The following is a 19,178-nucleotide window of genomic DNA, read 5'->3' on the forward strand; positions in this document are numbered from 1 at the left end:
GGCGAGCGCGTCGAGGGCGCCGCCGCGGTCTCCTGCGCGCTGGGCGACGTCCTGGCTGCGCTCACCGTGTTCTTCCCGCTCGACGACGAGGCCCGCCGCTGCATTGCCTCCCCGGCGTCGCTCAAGTCCCTCGTCTCCGTCATGTCCCACGGCGAGCTCCCAGCGCGGGCCGGCGCCGCCTTGGTGCTCCGCGAGCTCGCGTCGTCGGCGGACGGGCACACCCTGTAGGCCGTCCTGAGGACCGCGGGCATGTGCGACGCGCTCGTCGGCCTCGTCTGGAACCCCATCTCCACGCAGGCCACCAAGGCCGCGCTCGTCACGGCCTACTACCTCGTCGCCGCCTCCGACCGCGGCGCGGCGCGCTTCGCGGAGCTCGGCGTGGTGGCAGTCCTCGTGGAGGCCCTCGTCGACGCCGACAAGAACACGAGCCAGAAGGCGCTGGCCGCGCTCGACGGCGTCCTGTGCGCCGACGCCGGCCTCGCGGCCGTGCGCGCGCACGCGCTGGCCGTGCTGGTGCTCGTCAAGAAGATGTTCCGCGTGTCCGACATGGCCACGGATATCGTAGTACGTACTCGTAGTGAGCAACAGCGACACATGCATATCATAGACGGGATCACGCACTTGATCTCGTGTACGTGAGCAGCAGCGAGCCAGCGACACATACACATGTGGGCTGGCCGCGGTTCGATCCCCGGCTAACCGCGGTTCGTGCGGACCAGGCGAGGGCACGGTTCAGGTTCGATCCGTGAACCTCTTTTGCGGCTCATGGAGCGGGGGGTCGGGGATAGGAGCGCTCCGAACCGCCCCCCTTGCAAATATGCGCGCGTTTCAGAAGCTGCACTCTCTCCCCGGCCTGCAGGTACAGGACCCCCAGCCCCAGCCAGCTGATTTGATCCATCAGTTCGATTTCGATGGAACGACAATAATAAGGAAGGAAGAAAATTAATCCGATCCTCGAGCCAAAGGCTCTCTTTTTTTTATCGACGAAAGAAGATTATATTAGATAATAGCTGGTACATGAACACGTTACCAGCATCCTGGATTACACAAATATCCAGAAACTAATTTTCATCTAAATTGTACCCACACTGTGAATAGCTCCAGATTTCAAAACCAAACATGTACGACGCTTTGTAGTATGGATGACTGCACATGCAAACACTCGGCAAAAGGTCTGAGGACAGATGTCCAACGAACGACGGCCAACATTCATATAGGCGGAGTTGAGAAACTTGTTCTTTTTAGTGTCTTTCTTTTTCTTTGTTCTGCCACCGAAAAATGAGGAAGACTGATCTGAAACTTATTCTCCCTATCTCTTCATTGTGGCCAGATCTAACCATAATAAAACAGAGAAAAGACTGAAGAAAATTATTCCATGACCGGAGAAAATTTCTCTCTAATGGGTTGGGGGTGGCTTGGGTTTATGACAAATCTAGGTTGAGGCGGGTTGGAAGTGGTTTTTTCCCCTTTGGGATTGTGTGGGTTTAACTCACGGGTTTAGTTTCAAGGTCCGACTCTTGACGTGGGGCCTATATGTGTAGATTTAGCTGCACAAATTAATAGACTGCCAAATTGAATCATCTCCAACTATTTCACTCAAATTTTTAAGGTGTAATAGTTTTAGGGTTCGACCCTTGAGGAGCGACCCACATATAAGCAGCGCACTGTCAATTTGAGTCATCTCTAGCTAATTTTGATTAATTTCTCAAAAAAATTAAAGTGTGAACGGGAGGTTTTAGTTCTAGGGTCCAGCTCTTAACGTGGGGCCCACATATGAGTCCAGCCACACTACTTTGCACAAATTAGCGAGCTATCAACTAAGTCTTCTCTAGCAAATTTTGATCAATTTCTCTAAACTTTTAAGGTGTGAACGCAAGATTTTAGTTTCGGGGACGTGGGGCCCACATATAAGTCTAGCCGTACTACTTTGCACAAAGTAGGGAATTGTTAACCGGTTCATCTGCAGCAAATTTCAGTCAATTTCTCGAAAATTCTAAGGTGTGAACGTCATGTTTTAGTTCTCATGCTCCTATGCAAGGTCCACATATAAGTCTAACCGCACTACTTTGTACAAAGTTGCAGACTGTCAAATTAAGTCATCTCTAGCTAATTTTGATCAATTTATCAAAAATTTTAACGTGAGGTTTTAGTTCTAGGGTCCGGCTCTTAATGCGGGGCCCACATCTGAGTCTAGCCACACTACTTTGCACAAATTAGCGAGCTGTCAACTAAGTCATCTCTAGCAAATTTTGATCAATTTCTCTAAACTTTTAAGGTGTGAACGCAAGATTTTAGTTTTAGGGTCCAGGTCTCGACGTGGGGCCCACATATAAGTCCAGTCGTACTACTTTGCACAAAGTAGGGTATTGTTACCATTTGCAGCAAATTTTAGTCAATTTTTCGAAAATTATAAGGTGTGAATGCGATGTTTTAGTTCCAGGGTCCAGCTCCTATGCAAGGTCCACATAAAACTCCAGCCACACTACTTTGCATAAAGTAGCGGATTGTCAAATTGAGTCGTTTCTGACAAATTTTAGTAATTTTTTCTAAAAATTTAAGTCGTGAACGCAAGGTTTTAGTTTCTGGATCCGATTCTGGACGTAGGCCCCACGTAGATATAATTTTATTGTAAACGTCTACCGTACATGATTTTTATATAAACCTGTAGATTTATGTAGCAAACTCATGGAGTAGATCGAGTCCGTCCGGGCGTGTGCCGCTGGCTCCACGCGTTGGCCTTGGCGTGCGTTTCGTGAGATGAAGCCGACAGAAACTGCGCTCTCTCTCCTGCCACTGTCTGCAGGTGCAGGACAGGACTCAGGAGCAGCCAAGCCAGTCGATTTGATTCCCGTCCCGTTCCGATGCCACAACGCAGGCGCGCGGCTCGCACGGTCGCACCCTCCCTGCTTTTCGCGACCGGCCGCACCACCACCCTTTCACGGAAACGGTGGCAAGCGGGTACGTTGCGTTGGAGGATGGGCACCACCCTCGCACAGACACTACAATCTCTTTCGGGTCGTAGTCGTAGTTTTTTCTTCCTCCTCGGTCGCCGGCAGAAAGAGGATCGGCGTCCGCTTTCCTTGGCAGGACGCGCGCCAGCAACCAACCCTCTGCGGCCCTGCAAAGCTGGAGCTTGTGCCTGCTGGTGCTGCAAAAGCAAACGAATCGTCCGAAACCCCCACGCCCTTGCCTCGGTGCCCACAAGACTGATCGTCTGCCCATACCCCTGCAGAGTTGCAACACGGTGTCCTCTCTACTTGACGTTGGCCTCCACAGCCCATGACTGAAAAAAAATGCTACCTAGCTTAGTTCCCAAATAACCAAAGTACTAGTATTTTTTTTTCACTGTGCTACTAGGCACCGAGTAAACTCACATTACTTTGGGGTGGGGGAATCCAAGTGCAGGGAACAAGCTACATTGCAGTATTACTAGTAAAACAAGGGTACGATCTCGAACACATAGTTCAGCTAGTGGTAGTAGATAGATATTGCCTGTTCGTTTGGCTGATAAGCCATGGCTAAAAATACTATTGGCTGATTTGTTGTAAGAGAAAAATATTATTCGTTGGCTAAAAAAGTACGGCTTATAAGCCAAACGAACAGGGCGTATAGCATTTATAGCGGATGAAGTACTGGTACATCGATCCAAACGGGGCCACAGAGGAGGTAGACTAGCATTATATATAATTATATGGGTAAAGAACACTTTCCAACCCTCAACTCGCGCCGAAGTTCGATTTTCAACCTTCAACTACGAAACCGGTTAAGAAACACCCTCCAACTATCAAAACCGGACAAATTTGGTTCTCGGCCGGTTTCAAAAGCGGTTTTCTATTTTCGGTAGGCGCCGAAATTTTATATTATTTTTTTAGCATCTTAACGTCCTCAAATAAAAAAACTCAAAACTACAAAGTTGTAGATCTCATTGAAAGCTACAACTTTGGTATAAAAATATTTTCATTTAACTCCATACAAATAATATATTAGTGCTCCAATGCGACAAGCGCTAGTAGGCGATTATTGTGGTGTTAAAATTTTATATTATTTTTTGAGCATCTTATTGTCCTTAAATGAAAAAAATTAAAACTATAAAGTTGTAGATCTCATCGAGATCTACAATTTACATATAAAAATTATCTTCATCCGACATCGTATTGAAGGGTTTTCTATTTTTTGAAATTTAAGTCTCGTTACGCCACACTGTTGTTTTGTCGCGTGTACGTTCTTGTAGTGCATGGGGATGTTGGGGCCATAGAGCAGAGGTAGGGGCTGCTCGCAACGCCGACGAAACAAGCCTCCCCGCAGGTCATCCAGAGTGCTCACCGCTTCACTAGGTTCAACGACAAGCCCACCGGGAGAGTGTTGCATATATATTTCAAGAGGAATCTGACAGCTTATAATGACAAACTTACATTTACATTCATGCCACACTTTCGGCATTAGTTTACACTTAATTTGGCGGAAACGTATATGTATATAAAAATGATTAGAGTGAGAGAGAGAGTAGAAAGGGATCCTTAGGTACATAGTGTAAACACTGGAATCTTAATATGACACGGCCCAAAGGCATGTTGTCTTCTATTCCGATCCTGTGCCCCTTGCTCCCAACCTATGGCTACTCCGAGAGAACCATTCTACGCCCTGTTTGTTTACTTTATAAGTCGTATTTTTTCAACTAACAAATAATATTTTTCTCTCATAACAAATCAGCCAACAATATTTTCATCCATAACTTATCAGCCAAGTGAACAGGGCATTACTGTTTTTCCCTCTTCTCCACCGTACTGCAGTGGATTTGCTTTCTTGATGACTGCCTCTTATTTTTGTTTTCTTTTTTCTTTTATGCAAAACCGCTAGCTGGGTCGCTTTCGGGCTGGATTTTTCTTACATCCCGTTCAACATTGGAGCTCACTGCAGGCAAGGTCATCAGAATTAGTACAGTGATACTTTGAAGCCAAATGGACCGATTGATAGAACCACGTATATTGGCCTTTTTTTTACACAAACTTATACTCCATCTGTCTTGAAATACAAGGGATTCAAGTCTGTCCTAAGTCAAATTATGTTAAGTTTGACCAAAATAAGAAAAAAGAATAATAGTTATGACATTAAATTGGGATTATTGAAACATTACAAATTATTTTTTTCATAATTTACATATTTGATATGGTAGATATTAATACTTTTCTCTATAAATTTGATCAAACTTTACATAGTTTAACTTAGGACAGACTTAAATTCTTTATATTTTAGGACAGAGAGCTTCTGCAAAAGAATATCCAACGAAGCAACATTCATGCAATCAATCATTCTGATTCCAACTGAATCGAGCAATTCAACACTACTTGAATCCTCATAGAATACTGCCAAAACTTCAAACACCAGTGTACTAGTCTTAAGTTCTCTACTTATGAAATTCAAAATTTTAAAATTCTCGGTGGGATGGAGACACGTTCTATACAAATTTTTTAGTGCTTAAATAGATCTAAAAATTTCTAGTTGATTTTTTTTCATTTGGAATTATTTAGGAACCTAAATATTTAATAAAAGATAGCATGACTAAAAAATTGAAGATATGTGGGTCCCACATGCCACATCAGCCAAAACCACCATCGAAATCACTCTAAACCATTTAAGTAGAATAATTTATCTTAATTTTAAAATTAAGGGCAGGGGTATAAATTGTCCGATATTCGAGTTCAAAGATGTCTTTTAAATTCAGTGATAAGTTCAGAGGCCAAATTGAATTGTACTTTACTCTATCTCAGATATGCCACTAAATTCAATCAGGATATAATCATATAAGAATTCTGATGGATTGTAGTTTCATTTTTCTTAAGAGGGTCTTTGTAAGATTTGGTGTAAACATTAAGAAGTTTATGTAATATAGTTTTCCCGGTTTCTAAAAAAAAGAACTTTATGGACAACCACCACGAAACCGGGCAGCAGAAAAAAAATCAGATTCAACCGTCTGGCAGGACACCACATATATATACCACACTCCACATGCAAGACGAAACATCTGTTGCTGTGGAAGATTACAGGTGCAACGAACGAGTGAGAGAGACGAAACGAAGACAGACTGACAACACTGATAGCGCTGGTCCTCAGTTTATACACATCAAGGATGACGAAACACATCAAGGATGCAGGGTTCATCATGCTTCGTCGGGATCCTAGGTGCGTAGGAAGGAAGCCTCCATGGACTGCAGGATGCTTGCTGTGTCAAACCTGAAGTTTCTGAAGCTGCGACCGGGGCGGTTGTCAACATGATGCGCCTGCACGTCAGATCCTGCTTTAGCAACAGGGTTCTCCACTGGGGTACTGCCACTTGACGAATTCTTCGCCTTCCACACAGTACCTGTCAGACACCACATAATAACCAAATGAATGCCACGACTTTAGGGAGAAAACCTAGGCTAGTCTGAAGTAAGACGTCAACTGACTGACTTCTGACATCAAAACTAGGCGAATTTGTAGCAAGAACTATTACGAATAATTCAAAGTTTTTTTCCTTCCATTTTTGTAATCTTGGCCAGAATGGGTAAGGGCCCATTCGGTTGAGGCCATTCCTGGCCGGAACATATCCCGGTGATGCATGGCCGTATAAAATTCAATAGTATTCCTGGCCGGATCCGTTCCAGGCCTTGAATACCTGGAAACCGAACGTGCCCTAAAGGGGAGCAGAAGAAACCTCTAGCAGATGTCTCTGGTTTCTGATGCAGTGGTGGAGGATGCGTGGCAATCCAAGCCTTAAGACCCCTGGAAAGAGAACAAGGCAGGAGACAACAATGTTTAAGCAACAATTTTACGCTTTGGAAAATTAGAAGTAGATCAAGCCACAGAATAAAAAAGCACATTTTTGGTTTCCTTCTTTTTTGAGAGCATCTATAATAATGGCAATGCCCCCATAACAGCATCTCCCCCAACAAATAAAGTAGAACGTGGATCACAAGGTACTTACGTCAAAAATGGAGCAACCATGTACAGCTTCATTCCATTCACTGCCCGAGATACTGCATCATCACTAGCTGGTAAGAGTTCATCAATTCTGTGCCATGAGATTTCCTAACAAATTTGCAGAGGAAGATAGCTCAGTGGATCATTTCATACCTTTTTAAAAGGGAAAAGAAAACAACAGAAACAGAAAAGGTACAATGAAGGACAATCGGCCAAGGAGAGCAGCAATAAGCCTTGCAAAGTAAAGGTGCATCACTGCCAATAAAAGCGATGCGAACAAGATTCAGAACTATGCATACACTGATTTCCTTCTTGGTTTGAGGTGCAAACACAGTATCTCTTTTAACCCCTGTTATGATGTAGAGCCGAACCCTCTGTTGTCCAATTGAAACTTCAATGTAATCATCCAAATTTAAAAATGTAGAAACATCACACCCAGTTTCCTCTAGAACCTGCATTGTTATTCAAGTAGATGTTAGTTAGCAAAAAAACTACTATATGCTGAACAGGAGGAACTAACAAATATAAGCATTAGAAGTGCTCCAGATTGGAAAAGGATGAAATATTATCAACACGGATCTTTGAGTACCTCATGCAAAGTATTGGCTTTATCGTATGAAAACCCACTCTACTATTCAAGAGGAAATGCCTTTAACAAACTAAATATTTTAATCAAGTTTTTTCCTTCATGTGGAAAAAAATGTTACTGGTGATTCACTTGTTATCTTTAATATTGATACATATTGCTGATAGCATAAAGGACAAAGATTGCTCCTGCAGACCACAAGGATGCCCTCTACGAATGAAATGTATACATGTTTAACCAAACAGACATTTGCTGCGAAGAAGAGATGAAAGTATTCAAAGATCTAGCGATATGAAAATTGCAATTTGTAAACTCAAACCAAGCAGGGAATACTATAGTATAAAAGCAGCAAATGGTGTTGAATGGTATCTAATATATATTTCATTGCTGCAAGTACAATATGCTTCAAAGAAATTGCAGGGTGCACTCAGAAAGGAAATTAAACTGCAGGCAGGAAGATGATACAGGCAGAAGTTTACTTCTCTAACGGCACATGTGTGATCTTCCTCATCTTTATTCCTCTTTCCACGAGGAAAGCTCCAGCTGGCCCCAGCCTTCCATCCCTTAACAAGTAAGCACTGTAGAGAAGGGGAAGAAGTTAATTGGTCTTGAGAAGCAACACAACCCCACCCCACCCCCACCCAAACAAAATTGAGCTCCAAAGGGTCAGAAAAAAAATCTAGAATTCATGTATGTTTATAATTTTATTGCAGAATAGCGTGTGAAATTGTATGTGTAAGAAAATATATAAGAGATTTGCAGTGAAAACACCACATCCTAGCATCAGAAGTCACAGTTTTTCCTTCAATATATAGGGCCAACTATAACTCAGAGGATAATGTATGCCTACCGATTTCAAATGTAAGGAAAATGCTATTGGTGCAACCTACATTCAGATTCCTAATTCACAAATCACAATCAGGGAACTCCTAAAATGCAATAAATTGGGGCAAAAAAAAAATCAGTAAATTACCCTCTCATAAGTGTCATCTAGGATGATGGCGCCGGACACGGGGACACGGAACTTGTAGTTGTTGAAGTCCTTGTAGATATCATCCAGGTGCGCGATGTAGGGCCTGAGAGCAGTGCAGCTCTTGAACACTGAACACACCACCAATCCAATCGACCATAGCAATGCAACGGAACTGGCGTCAGCGACCAATCCAACAATAATCACCTATGCATCCATGCACAGGCAGTCTTACTGAGGGAGGTGAAGTCCTTGAAGGAGAGGGACTTGAGGTTGGGGTTGTGCTCGACGGAGTTGTCCTCGTAGAACCAGTGCGCCTGTTCCAGCAGGAACAGGATCCGCTCGAACGACTCCAGCTCCTCCTTGGGTACATTCAGAAGGAACCGGCTGCAGAGGCGATTCAGCTCAGATTGATTTACTCTAGATTGACCCAAGCAGATCCAAGAAGAACTCGAGAGATGGGGTTTGGGGGTTAGGGAAATACCTGCAGAGATCGTCAAGCAGCTCTTGCGGCGGCAGCTGCCCCCTCGATGAAGACCGGTTCAGTCCCCCGCCGCCCGCCATCGTCATCCACCAGCCAGAGCGCGCACGAGGAGTGAAGGTGACAGATGCGGCGGCGGCGGCGGCGACTGTAGCCTAGGACCGGATCTGGGAAGAGGGAGGCTCGATCTGGACTGAGGCACTGTCGGCGGTGCAAGGCAGGCGGCGGCGGCGTACGGACGAAAGGAACGCGAGGAAGGAGACGGCTACGGGAACGAGGGGGTGGTGGACGGTTGGGCTTGAGATGGATTTTTTATTTAAAATAAAAAAAATTGCTAGTTAAAGCCCAACCATTCTCAACATCGTGACAATGAAAATAGTTAAAGCCCACTCATATCAGTCCATCTATAAAGACTACGTAAGAGTAACTCCAAATATATATGTAAATTGGCTCTCCAAAAGAATTTAGGCTCTCAAAATTAAAGAGTTCCGCATCAATTTTCTAAAGTCGATTCTTTTTTGTTTTTAAATCTATCGCTACATCGGTCCTGTTCGCTTGTCTTATAATTCATACTTTTTAGCTTGTTTTTTCAGGCAGAATAGTATTTTTCTGTCACAACAAATCAGCCAAAATAGTGTTTCGACTTGTTTTTTCAGCGAAGCGAACATGCCCATCGTTAGACATGCATCGAACTAGAGTGACATTGGTTTAGAGCATATCATGGAACACCCACGTCAGAAGACAAAATCTTGATGCTCACCAATGTTTAGTACTATTGCTTTATGTTGTAGCATATGACATAACCCATCCACCAAACATATAGCTAGAATCATCTAGAGTAATGGCACGTCCCTGCCTTACCTACGAATCTAGATTGCCCTATCTCCAACTCTTTCTTTATTTGATCGTCTCGCTCGGTCATCTGGTCCTCACCACCTGTCTCTCTTTTTCTCCTACTCTGTGAATGGTGGCAAATGTTGAGGGTAAGGCAAGCGATGTGAGTTGTGCGAAGCTATCAGCGTTGTTCAAGAGTGGTAGGTGGCGGGGCAGTATCCTGCTGCGGATTGCAAGTAGCAGCATCGAGTGCGATAAGCAACGGTGAGCGCCATAGTCTACAATGTTGTGGTGCATCACGACGTATGACAAACGGTGAGCTCAACTAGCTGTACATGTTTGCCAATGGTGAGCGCCAAGGGTTTGCATCATTACACCTGGCGACGATGAGCACGGTATTGCGGCCCAAAAAGAAATAAAAGATAAAATATTTAGCTATAGCTATCTCTCCAAAGAATGAGGGTACCTTGTCCAGATTGCTTGGCTTTGGTGCACACCAAACCAAGTTCCTCTCTGAATTGAGCCATCCAAGCATTGAGGTTAATGTGGCCATTGTCGAAGATCACTTCGTTTCTTATAGTCCAAATGACCCAACATGCAGTAATGATGATATCTCTTAAAAGGGGTCTGCCAAAGTTTGTTCTAGCTTCAATAATCATGTCCAGGGGATTCAAATTCTAGGCGATGGGGATTGTGTTCCAACATGATTGATTGAAAGAGCATTCAAAGAAGAGGTAAAAGTTGGTTTCCTCGTAACCTGGATTGCATAGCACAACTATAATCATCGAGGACCTTATTTTTCCTAATCAGAAGATTCCTTGTATTGAGTCTATCTCTGATGAGGAGCCCAAAGAAATACTTATACTTACCTAGGTTGCATGAGGACCATAACCAGGGGAAAAAGTGGAGGCTTCAACGGTTCCGGTCAGCACAGAGTAGGGCTTTTTTTTGCTATTATAGTAAGTTGAGCCCTAGGAATAGTACCAAGCATGAGACACCTCTTCATCCATTGTCTTTCTTGGATGATGGACCGAACTTCTTCTAATTGATTGGGAGCTTGAGGAGAAAGTGGAAGACCGGAAATCCTACTAATTTCCTGATCTAGGAAAAACCTGATGGAACAATTTGTTTTTTTAGCAAAGGATAAGAGCTGGGTAAAGAGGCTTTTAAAGTTAATTAACCCAGCCCATTGTTCTGACCAAAATAGAACAATGTTGCCTTTGTTTGGAGTGCAAGCCGGGGAAAGAGGCTTTTAAAGTTAACCCAACCCATTGTTTTCATAATGGCAAAGGTGAATAATTTAGATACAAATTTAGGAGATTATTTTGATTTGTTTTTATAATGACATATATAGATAATTTATATATAATTTTAGGGTGTTATTTTTAATTATCTTTGGTAATGGCAGAGCTAGGTAATTTATATGTAAAATTAGGAGGTCACTTTATGTATTTTTCAAAATAGCGTGGTGGGTAATTTTTTTTCTATAAATTGCAATAGATCCGATGGCTATTATTGATAATGATGATTAAAGTATACTAAATGAAAGACCATATGTTTTTAATTATTGTGAGAATTTATAAAATTATCTTTTTTTAGCATTTCTACTTAAAATTAACATAGTGCCTCTGTTAGGGCTCTAATTGGTATAATAGTAAAAAAAGATGGGGACAGCCTTACAACATGCGCCAGCCTCAGATATGTGACCAGCAGCGTTATTCCATCCATTATCCTATGGGTCTTCTTCATCTGATCGCTATTATATTATCCCATCTATATATTATCCTTCCAACAACGAAGCATTACTGATAATCTGTGGAGGTTCGTTCGTCTATCATTTCCATGAACAACTAAAAAAAATACTATCATAAAGCATATATTATCATCCTAAAGAGTAAAGACTGAACCTAGATCTCGATGACCGGTAGAGGAGAAGCTTATCTCTGTGAATACTAAAAGTGAGTGCAGGTCATAATGGTCTAAGACGAAAACAAAATGTATATGAAGGACTATAGGTAGCCATATGATCCATGATGCAAAAGATAATGTACTACCTCCGTCTCCTCTATGAAAGAATGCAACTATGGGTTACGTGCCACGTAAAGTGAATCACGTTTGACCAAATTTTTAGTAAATAATATTCATAATCAATTTATTATAAAAGTACACTTCATAATTAATCTAATGATATTTATTTAATATTATAAATATTTATAGTTTTTTATTTACAATTGGTCAAAGTTGATGTGCCATCTAGCGCCAGAAGCGCTTCTTGGGTGCTGCATTTGGTGTGGCTTCGCCGGCTCTGGTGCTGGAGCCCGTGGAGAAGTCGGTGCAGGAGCCGCACCAGATGAGCCCTAAGCTTGCACACAAAGAAGAACAAGTTGATGTGGGAGCAAGAACAAAAGTTAATGTTTTGTGATGTTAGCATCTTGGAGCCTGATGTGTGGACATGCGTATTAGCAATGAGGGAAGATGGCTGTCCTCAATGGTGGATATGGTGGTACTAGCTCTGGTAGTGGTGCTAGTGGTCTACTAGTCATGCGTTTTTGTATAAGCTTATATGCGGTGTATGCAGCCATTTGAACCATCGATGGTTGGCACATGAACTATTTGTTGGAGACAATCTCGTGCTCTTTTTGTGAAATATTTGATATCATGGTATTGTCAAGGTTGAACTCTTTCGGCCCATTCTTTGTGTATTATATGCATTGTTTGTTTTTAGTAGCTGTTAGTTGGCGACTTGGAGCAGCCAATCAATGACATTGTGTTTTGTATTGATATAGATGGATTACACTATGTTCATGTAGCGGCCAAATGGTCAATACATCAATTTGAATTTGAATTTAAATTGTAGTATTTGAATTCGGATCATTTTCATGAACTACTAATATTAATTTGAATTGATGTAGTGCCAAGTATATAAATTACATAGAGTATATGTTTGAAAAGGGTGAGCAATAGAAGTATGGGTCATGATTTGAGGACGCTGAAGAATCGGGACCCTCAAAAATAGGGGAACTTTCAAATCAAAAGTAAGAGCTCTGATTCGAGAGCTCCTGCTAGAAATGTTTTTAGAGATTACCTATGCTTGGGCTGTCATATGGGTTGTGGGTTATGGCCTAGTTGAAATTTTGTCTGTGTGGACTACAAGTAGAGAACGGGCAACTGAGAAAGGCACGAATGATTATCATAGCCAGATAATCAGACCGACTCATTCCTCCGGTGTTTCTCTCCTCCGTCGTTTAAGCTTCCCTTGCTGTACATCTAGAACTTCTAGAGCACGCTAGTCTATGTTCTTCCTCCTATCCTCAACTCTTCTGCTTTTTTTCTCGAATACGCAAGAGCATTGCGTATCATTGTATTAAGAAGGTAGAAGTTTGAAATACAATAGAGACCATTTCCGGCCCGACGGTTACCTCAAAGGGACTACATTTTGACTATGACAACCTTGGGATCCATTGGGATCAACTCTCCTGCTTTGCTGCCTCTTGAACTCTGTTCTAGTCAATTTTGTATTGAATCATATTAGCTAAATGTGGTGGTATTGGATATTAGATCATCTTCCATGGTTTGATCCAAGGTTGGAGAGCAGAGAATTCTAGTAGTAGCAAAATGGGAGAAAGGAGCAGGAGCATAAAAATCTGTGATAGCCTTGCCCCGTTGTGTGGAGAGAAACAACTGCCCTGTTCGCTTGGCTGATAAGCCATGACTGAAAGTACTGTTGACTGATTTGTTGTGAGAGAAAAATAATGTTCGTTGCCTGAAAAAGTACGGCTTATAAGCCAAGCAAACAGGACGGTTCACATAGCAGACTGAAAAAAAATCTTTGCACTTATGATGTACAATATCCCCGTATAGCACGGCTCTGCCGCTGTTGATTCATCCTCGTCAATGTTTCCTCACCCTTATACGCAACATAGAACTTTTGGTCCATCTTGCAACCCAGTGTTTTCGCGGCACACAATAGAGCCTATCAAGCACCAATGCATCGATGGCTCTCGAGTGGGACTGCTCGCAAAGGTGCTCTGAGTGTATAGAACTTTTTCCTTAGGTAATTTAACTATGAGAACACATAAATAACGGGTTTGCTAGTGTCCAGACGTCCGAATGGACAGGGCATCCGGACGTCCATGTCTAGTTCATTTCCCGTACTGTTTCACACGACCTCATTGGGCCCGCGCCTTCCCGAACATCACCAGCATCGAGAAGAGAGGGAGGGGGCGACGGATGCCCAGCCGACGTCGGAAAGGAGGAGGAGACACCAAGGCGATGAGGGAGATGCAACTCCTAATCTATTTTTGAAACATCCAGTTATGACACTTGCAACATACGGCTGAAGACAGATAAAACACTTGAAACATGCATCTGAAACACTTGCAAAAAAACCTGAAACACTTGAAACCATTGAAAAAACATACGCATCATCTAGATAAAACACTTGCAACATATGTGTGAAACATATGCAACATCCAAATAAACACACTTGTAACAGACGTATGAAAAAACAGATGAAACATTGGGAATAGAAGCCTGTAACATACGTGTACAACCATTTCAACATATGCAACATCACTATCTACTTTTGCAACATTCATATGAAACACTTACAATATACCTTTGAAATATTTGAAACATATATTTAAAACGCATGAAATATACAGAGCTCGACACCGGCGTGGAGCTCGATGCCACGAAGTGACGCGAAGGTTGCCGATGTGGATCTCATCGACGACACAGACCTCGGCAGTGGCCTTGGATAACTAGATCCTGCCTACGACGCCACGCTTCGGTAGGCCCCGCCGGCCACCGCACCTGGCACTCAGCTCCTAGGGTACACCGGTCCAAGCACTAGCCTCTAGCTAGGTCTAGGACGTGAGAATGGACGGAGAAGGAGAACACACTCGGAGGGGTGCGAGCCGCTGGACACCGGGAGACAACGTCCGGTGTCGGGCTGCGGCGGCATATTGCGATGCGCGGGCGGGGGCGTGTGGCACGGACGAGCGGCGCGAGCAAGTCGAGGTCGGTTCGTCTAGATGGACGTCCTCAATCAAGCACTACCGCATAAATAACGGATTCAATCTGATGTCTAAGAGCTCGAGGTGAGGACAGCAACAACGTAGGCATACAAGCCTGTTAACCCACACATCTTTATTGGCTCGGTTCGCTTATCTTATGAGCCGTATTTTTTCAACGAACGAATAATATTTTTCTCTCACAGCAAATCACCCCTACCTTTTCAGAGAAACGAACATGTCTCTGTCTCTGCCTTTTGGTACCAAGGACATAATTTTCTGACAAATGCGTGATAGGGCCTCTCGATTTTGTTTCCAACTCATTTTAAATGGATGCTCTGAACTTTTGTCAGATGGAGCCAAGGATGCCTCTCCAAGCACCCTGACAGGCTGCGGAGCTACTAGTCAGGATGACAGCATGTTCGGGAGGCCGTATCATATCGTGGATTATTTACTGCTGGCTGATTTGGTATGAGAGAAAAATACTGTTCCTGACTGGAAATTTACGATCGTTTACGAGGAAGCTACCAGGCAGCACAACACCGTGGAGCGTTGGGACTTGGGAGCCTGAGAGTGCAATTTCTTACACGTGCCGCTTCCGGTGGCTGCTTTTTGGCAGCGACGAAACAGCAGAACGCAACAAACAACTCCTGCGTCACACTACACCACATAATTGATTGAGGCAAAATAGAGCTACTCCTTGAGAATTGTTCACAAGCCGTCACGCATTTTGCTCCCACTTGCTAACCGCACCGGGAGTGCTGCCACTGCCAGCCATCGCCGCTCGCTCCCACGATCAGCGTCGTCGCTTATCTCCAAATCTCCCTCTCCCTCTCTCTCTGCAGTCCGCACCATGGGTTCCGACTTCAAATCGATCCCCTTGATCGGTACGCCTTAATTAATTCTTCAATTGATTCCATTTGCTCTCTGGATGCGATTTCTATCTTCAAAGATTCAAGATTCGGGGTATCCGGATCAGATTCTGCTCTGCGCTGAGGCACCCAAATTTCGTTCCCCGCATTTCCACCTCCATCGTTCTGTAACACCTTCCTCCCATCCTCAACCTCAAGAATCTGAGATGCCCGTTTGGGCTGAATGTTCCATGCCGCGGGGCATCAGGCTTCAGAGTCAGCGCCTCCTGCCGCAGCAGTACTAGTAACTTCTGCAAGCGAAGGGACGCAGCTCCTCAAGGATTTGATTCATATACTTGACTCCCGCTCGCTTCAGTAGATGCAGCAGCTTGTGTCTTTCGCCCTCCCTTTGTGCTTCCAGCTCTCGATTTTATAACGAGTGTCTTCGTTCCTACCATTGCCAGATATCAGCCCGCTTGTCGAAAAGATTGATGATCCAAGCATGGCCAACGACAAGGATTTGCTGCAGGTTGTCCGGTTGCTGGACGATGCTTGCAAGGAGGCCGGATTCTTCTATGTGGTAATCACTCGATGACTCTCTGATAGCAGCAAACCCACCTCAAATCTCTAAGCTAATCACATCAGCTGGGGACTTGGGGTATGTTGCTTTTCACTAACGAATAACGATGCAGATGTATTTCAACATTGAAACAAAGACCAGAAACAGTGATTTGTCAACTTTGTGATAGCGAACAGTCCAGTTTGATTTTTTTTTAATCAGCAAAGCATGTTTATGTAGACTGTTTGATGTAAAAATGTGGATGTTTAGCATTAACAATGTAGGAGGTATGTGCTGGATTACTTCAGTAGGATCTTGTAAATTACGGGATGTTCATACCATACCATGTCTTGCCATAGGTGCATATGCACAGTTGGCTTTTCTTTTTTGTTCAGTGAAAAAAAAGCTGAATCTTTAAACAATCTGTTATTGTAAAAGCTAACCCAGGAAAATGCTGCATGTATGATGTTAACAGAAAGGCCATGGTATTGACGAGTCGCTGATGAGGGAAGTCAGGAATGTAACCCGCAAATTCTTTCAGCTTCCTTATGAGGAAAAATTGAAAATTAAGATGACACCTCAGAGTGGATATAGGTGTGGTTGCTTAAACATGTCCTGTTACTTTCTGGTTCTATGTTTGGTCTTTAGGAAATTTCTGACTATTTATTTTTAGAGGGTATCAAAGATTAGGGGAGAATATTACCAAGGGTAAGCCTGATATGCATGAAGCAATCGATGTAAGTTTATTTTGTCTTTTTGTTTCCATGTTGTGCTTTGAGCTGTTCAGAGCTAAACCCTGAGAACAAATATGGCAGTGCTATACTCCTATTAAACCTGGCAAATATGGAGATCTCGCTAAACCAATGGAAGGATCTAACTTATGGTATGTTTCCAAATTCCAACTTCATCTCTGTTCTCAAGGTACATCTTGAAGCATCGCAAATGTCTGCATCTCTTGAAAAGTATGTTTAAGTCTAGCCTGGTCTTGTGAATTAAAAATTGAAAATAGGAAGATATAAAATGAGCTTACACATACATCTTTATTTTTTTTTTAAAAAAAACCAATGTATGATGAACTAAGTGCAAACATGCCTTACCATATAACTTAGTAAGCATTGACACGCTACGTTCCATCTGTCAAGCAGATTTTCTTCACCATTCGTCAGATGGAGTAGTACTGAAACAATAGCTGTATCAAATATCAATAGATGATTTTCCTATAAGCGGCTACTAAATTCATATCACTCCTATAGTCTAAAAAGATATGTTGTTTCTACTGAAGTAACTAATCACTTGCCTTTCATACAGGCCAGAATACCCATCAAATTTTGAAGTACTGCTGGAAAACTATATCAACTTATGTAGAGGTCCACTTCTCAGCCTACTCTAAACATTCATCTTCGTTCATCACCAACAGTGTTCATTAAGCCATTTTTCGTTACAGATATTTCAAGAAAGATAATGCGAGGTATAGCCTTGGCTTTGGGAGGGGCGATCGATGCTTTTGAAGGGGAAACAGCTGGAGATCCTTTCTGGGTGTTAAGGTTGATTGGTTATCCAGTAGATATTCCAGAAGAGCAGCGCACTGATACTGGCTGGTAATCAGTAAATGTTAGCCATTGCTATTTTGTAGTTTGTCCTGGCAATTATGTTTACTTGCTCTCACTGCTTTTCTTTTGTGTTCCATGCATTATATGACAAATCCAGTGGAGCTCATACAGATTATGGTTCGTACATCTCTCCAAAGAATTTTTATTGCGAAAAAAAATTTCCATATGTAAAACTGTGGACGATGATAACTTGTGATCAATATAGGCTACTATTATCCCGTTAACACAATACCATGGTTTTGTTGCCTACTTGCCTCTTAAGGAAGCCACATGTTTTCTCGATATTTGTTATTGTTTCCAAAGATTGGTGGAGGCTATTCTCAAAATCTTAAGATCGTTTCCCCATTTGGTTATGCAGGACTTCTAACACTGGTTAACCAGGATGATGACATATGTGCCCTTGAGGTATTTGTTTCTTCTGTCTCATGCATATCTTGTATTTATTCATCACATCACATGTTACTCTTTATGCCTCCTTTTCTCTGCACCAGTTCTTAAACTGTCTGTCCAGTTTCTTCTGTTATGCTAATAAGAGAACAGAATTAGTACCCAAGATGATAGCTTGATTTGATAATCACTCTTGAGATGCTACTATACTTTTCACTCTGCATCTTCAAGTTTGTTTTATGCATCCTATCTTCCCATTCTAGGAATTAGATCTTTACTGGGTGAAACCCACGAAAAACTGTGTAAATTCTTTGGTGTTTTATCAGGTGCAAAATCGCTCTGGTGAGTGGATCTATGCAACACCAATTCCCGGAACCTTTGTTTGTAACATTGGTGACATGCTGAAGGTTTTTTCTTTACTTGCTTCTTTGCTCATTTATTTGCATCTGATTGTTTCACAACATCAGACCCTTATATGTAATCCTTCTGGGTTCAGGTTTGGACAAATGGAATATATCAGCCCACACTTCACAGAGTCGTCAACAATTCCCCTCGTTACCGTGTATCTGTTGCGTTCTTCTATGAGGTACGCACATGCTCTCTCTCTCTCTCACACACACACAAGTGTGCGTTCGTAACTTCATGTCAACATGGTTACTGCCTTACTCATTTCCTCCCCCTGAAACCAATGGTGCAGTCAAACTTTGATGCTGCAATAGAGCCTGTTGAGTTCTGCCGGGAGAAAACCGGCGGTGCTGCCAAGTACGAAAAGGTTGTGTACGGAGAGCATTTGGTTCAGAAAGTATTGACGAACTTTGTCATGTAAATTTGCTGGGTGCAGATGTGGAGGAATAAATCTGTATTGCAAACGGCACATTATTTTTCATCTATATAAACATGTTTCTTTATATACTTGTCGTTGGAG

General features: G+C 42.8%; 3 protein-coding genes across 4 annotated transcripts; 2 read left to right on the forward strand and 1 right to left on the reverse strand.

Moving 5' to 3' along the window:
• The first annotated feature begins 249 nt into the window (after positions 1–249).
• Positions 250–639, forward strand: LOC136526457 (U-box domain-containing protein 21-like). The gene has a single exon (XM_066519120.1). It carries the CDS (start codon positions 250–252, stop codon positions 637–639), a length of 390 nt encoding a protein of 129 aa, XP_066375217.1.
• Positions 640–5,957: 5,318 nt separating this feature from the next.
• On the reverse strand, positions 5,958–9,342 carry LOC136528174 (mRNA-decapping enzyme subunit 2-like). Of its 2 annotated transcripts, none has more exons than XM_066521101.1 (8): positions 9,001–9,342; positions 8,752–8,903; positions 8,520–8,647; positions 8,026–8,124; positions 7,260–7,412; positions 6,965–7,068; positions 6,656–6,762; positions 5,958–6,361 (listed from the first exon to the last, which is right to left on the reverse strand). In XM_066521101.1, the coding sequence occupies exons 1-8, from the start codon at positions 9,084–9,086 to the stop codon at positions 6,177–6,179; spliced, it is 1,014 nt and encodes a 337-aa protein (XP_066377198.1). In that variant the 5' UTR covers positions 9,087–9,342; the 3' UTR covers positions 5,958–6,176. The 2 variants fall into 2 exon arrangements, with proteins under 2 accessions (XP_066377198.1, XP_066377199.1); XM_066521102.1 differs by having other exon boundaries at positions 6,695–6,762; positions 9,001–9,338.
• Positions 9,343–15,509: 6,167 nt separating this feature from the next.
• Positions 15,510–19,161, forward strand: LOC136527817 (2-oxoglutarate-dependent dioxygenase 33). The gene is made up of 12 exons (XM_066520661.1): positions 15,510–15,733; positions 16,162–16,277; positions 16,732–16,850; positions 16,930–16,993; positions 17,072–17,139; positions 17,565–17,623; positions 17,701–17,854; positions 17,964–17,983; positions 18,225–18,271; positions 18,580–18,660; positions 18,750–18,839; positions 18,951–19,161. The coding sequence occupies exons 1-12, from the start codon at positions 15,700–15,702 to the stop codon at positions 19,077–19,079; spliced, it is 981 nt and encodes a 326-aa protein (XP_066376758.1). The 5' UTR covers positions 15,510–15,699; the 3' UTR covers positions 19,080–19,161.
• Positions 19,162–19,178: the final 17 nt, after the last annotated feature.

Source organism: Miscanthus floridulus, chromosome 19, assembly GCF_019320115.1.
Source record: "Miscanthus floridulus cultivar M001 chromosome 19, ASM1932011v1, whole genome shotgun sequence".
Classification (NCBI taxonomy): Eukaryota; Viridiplantae; Streptophyta; class Magnoliopsida; order Poales; family Poaceae; genus Miscanthus; species Miscanthus floridulus.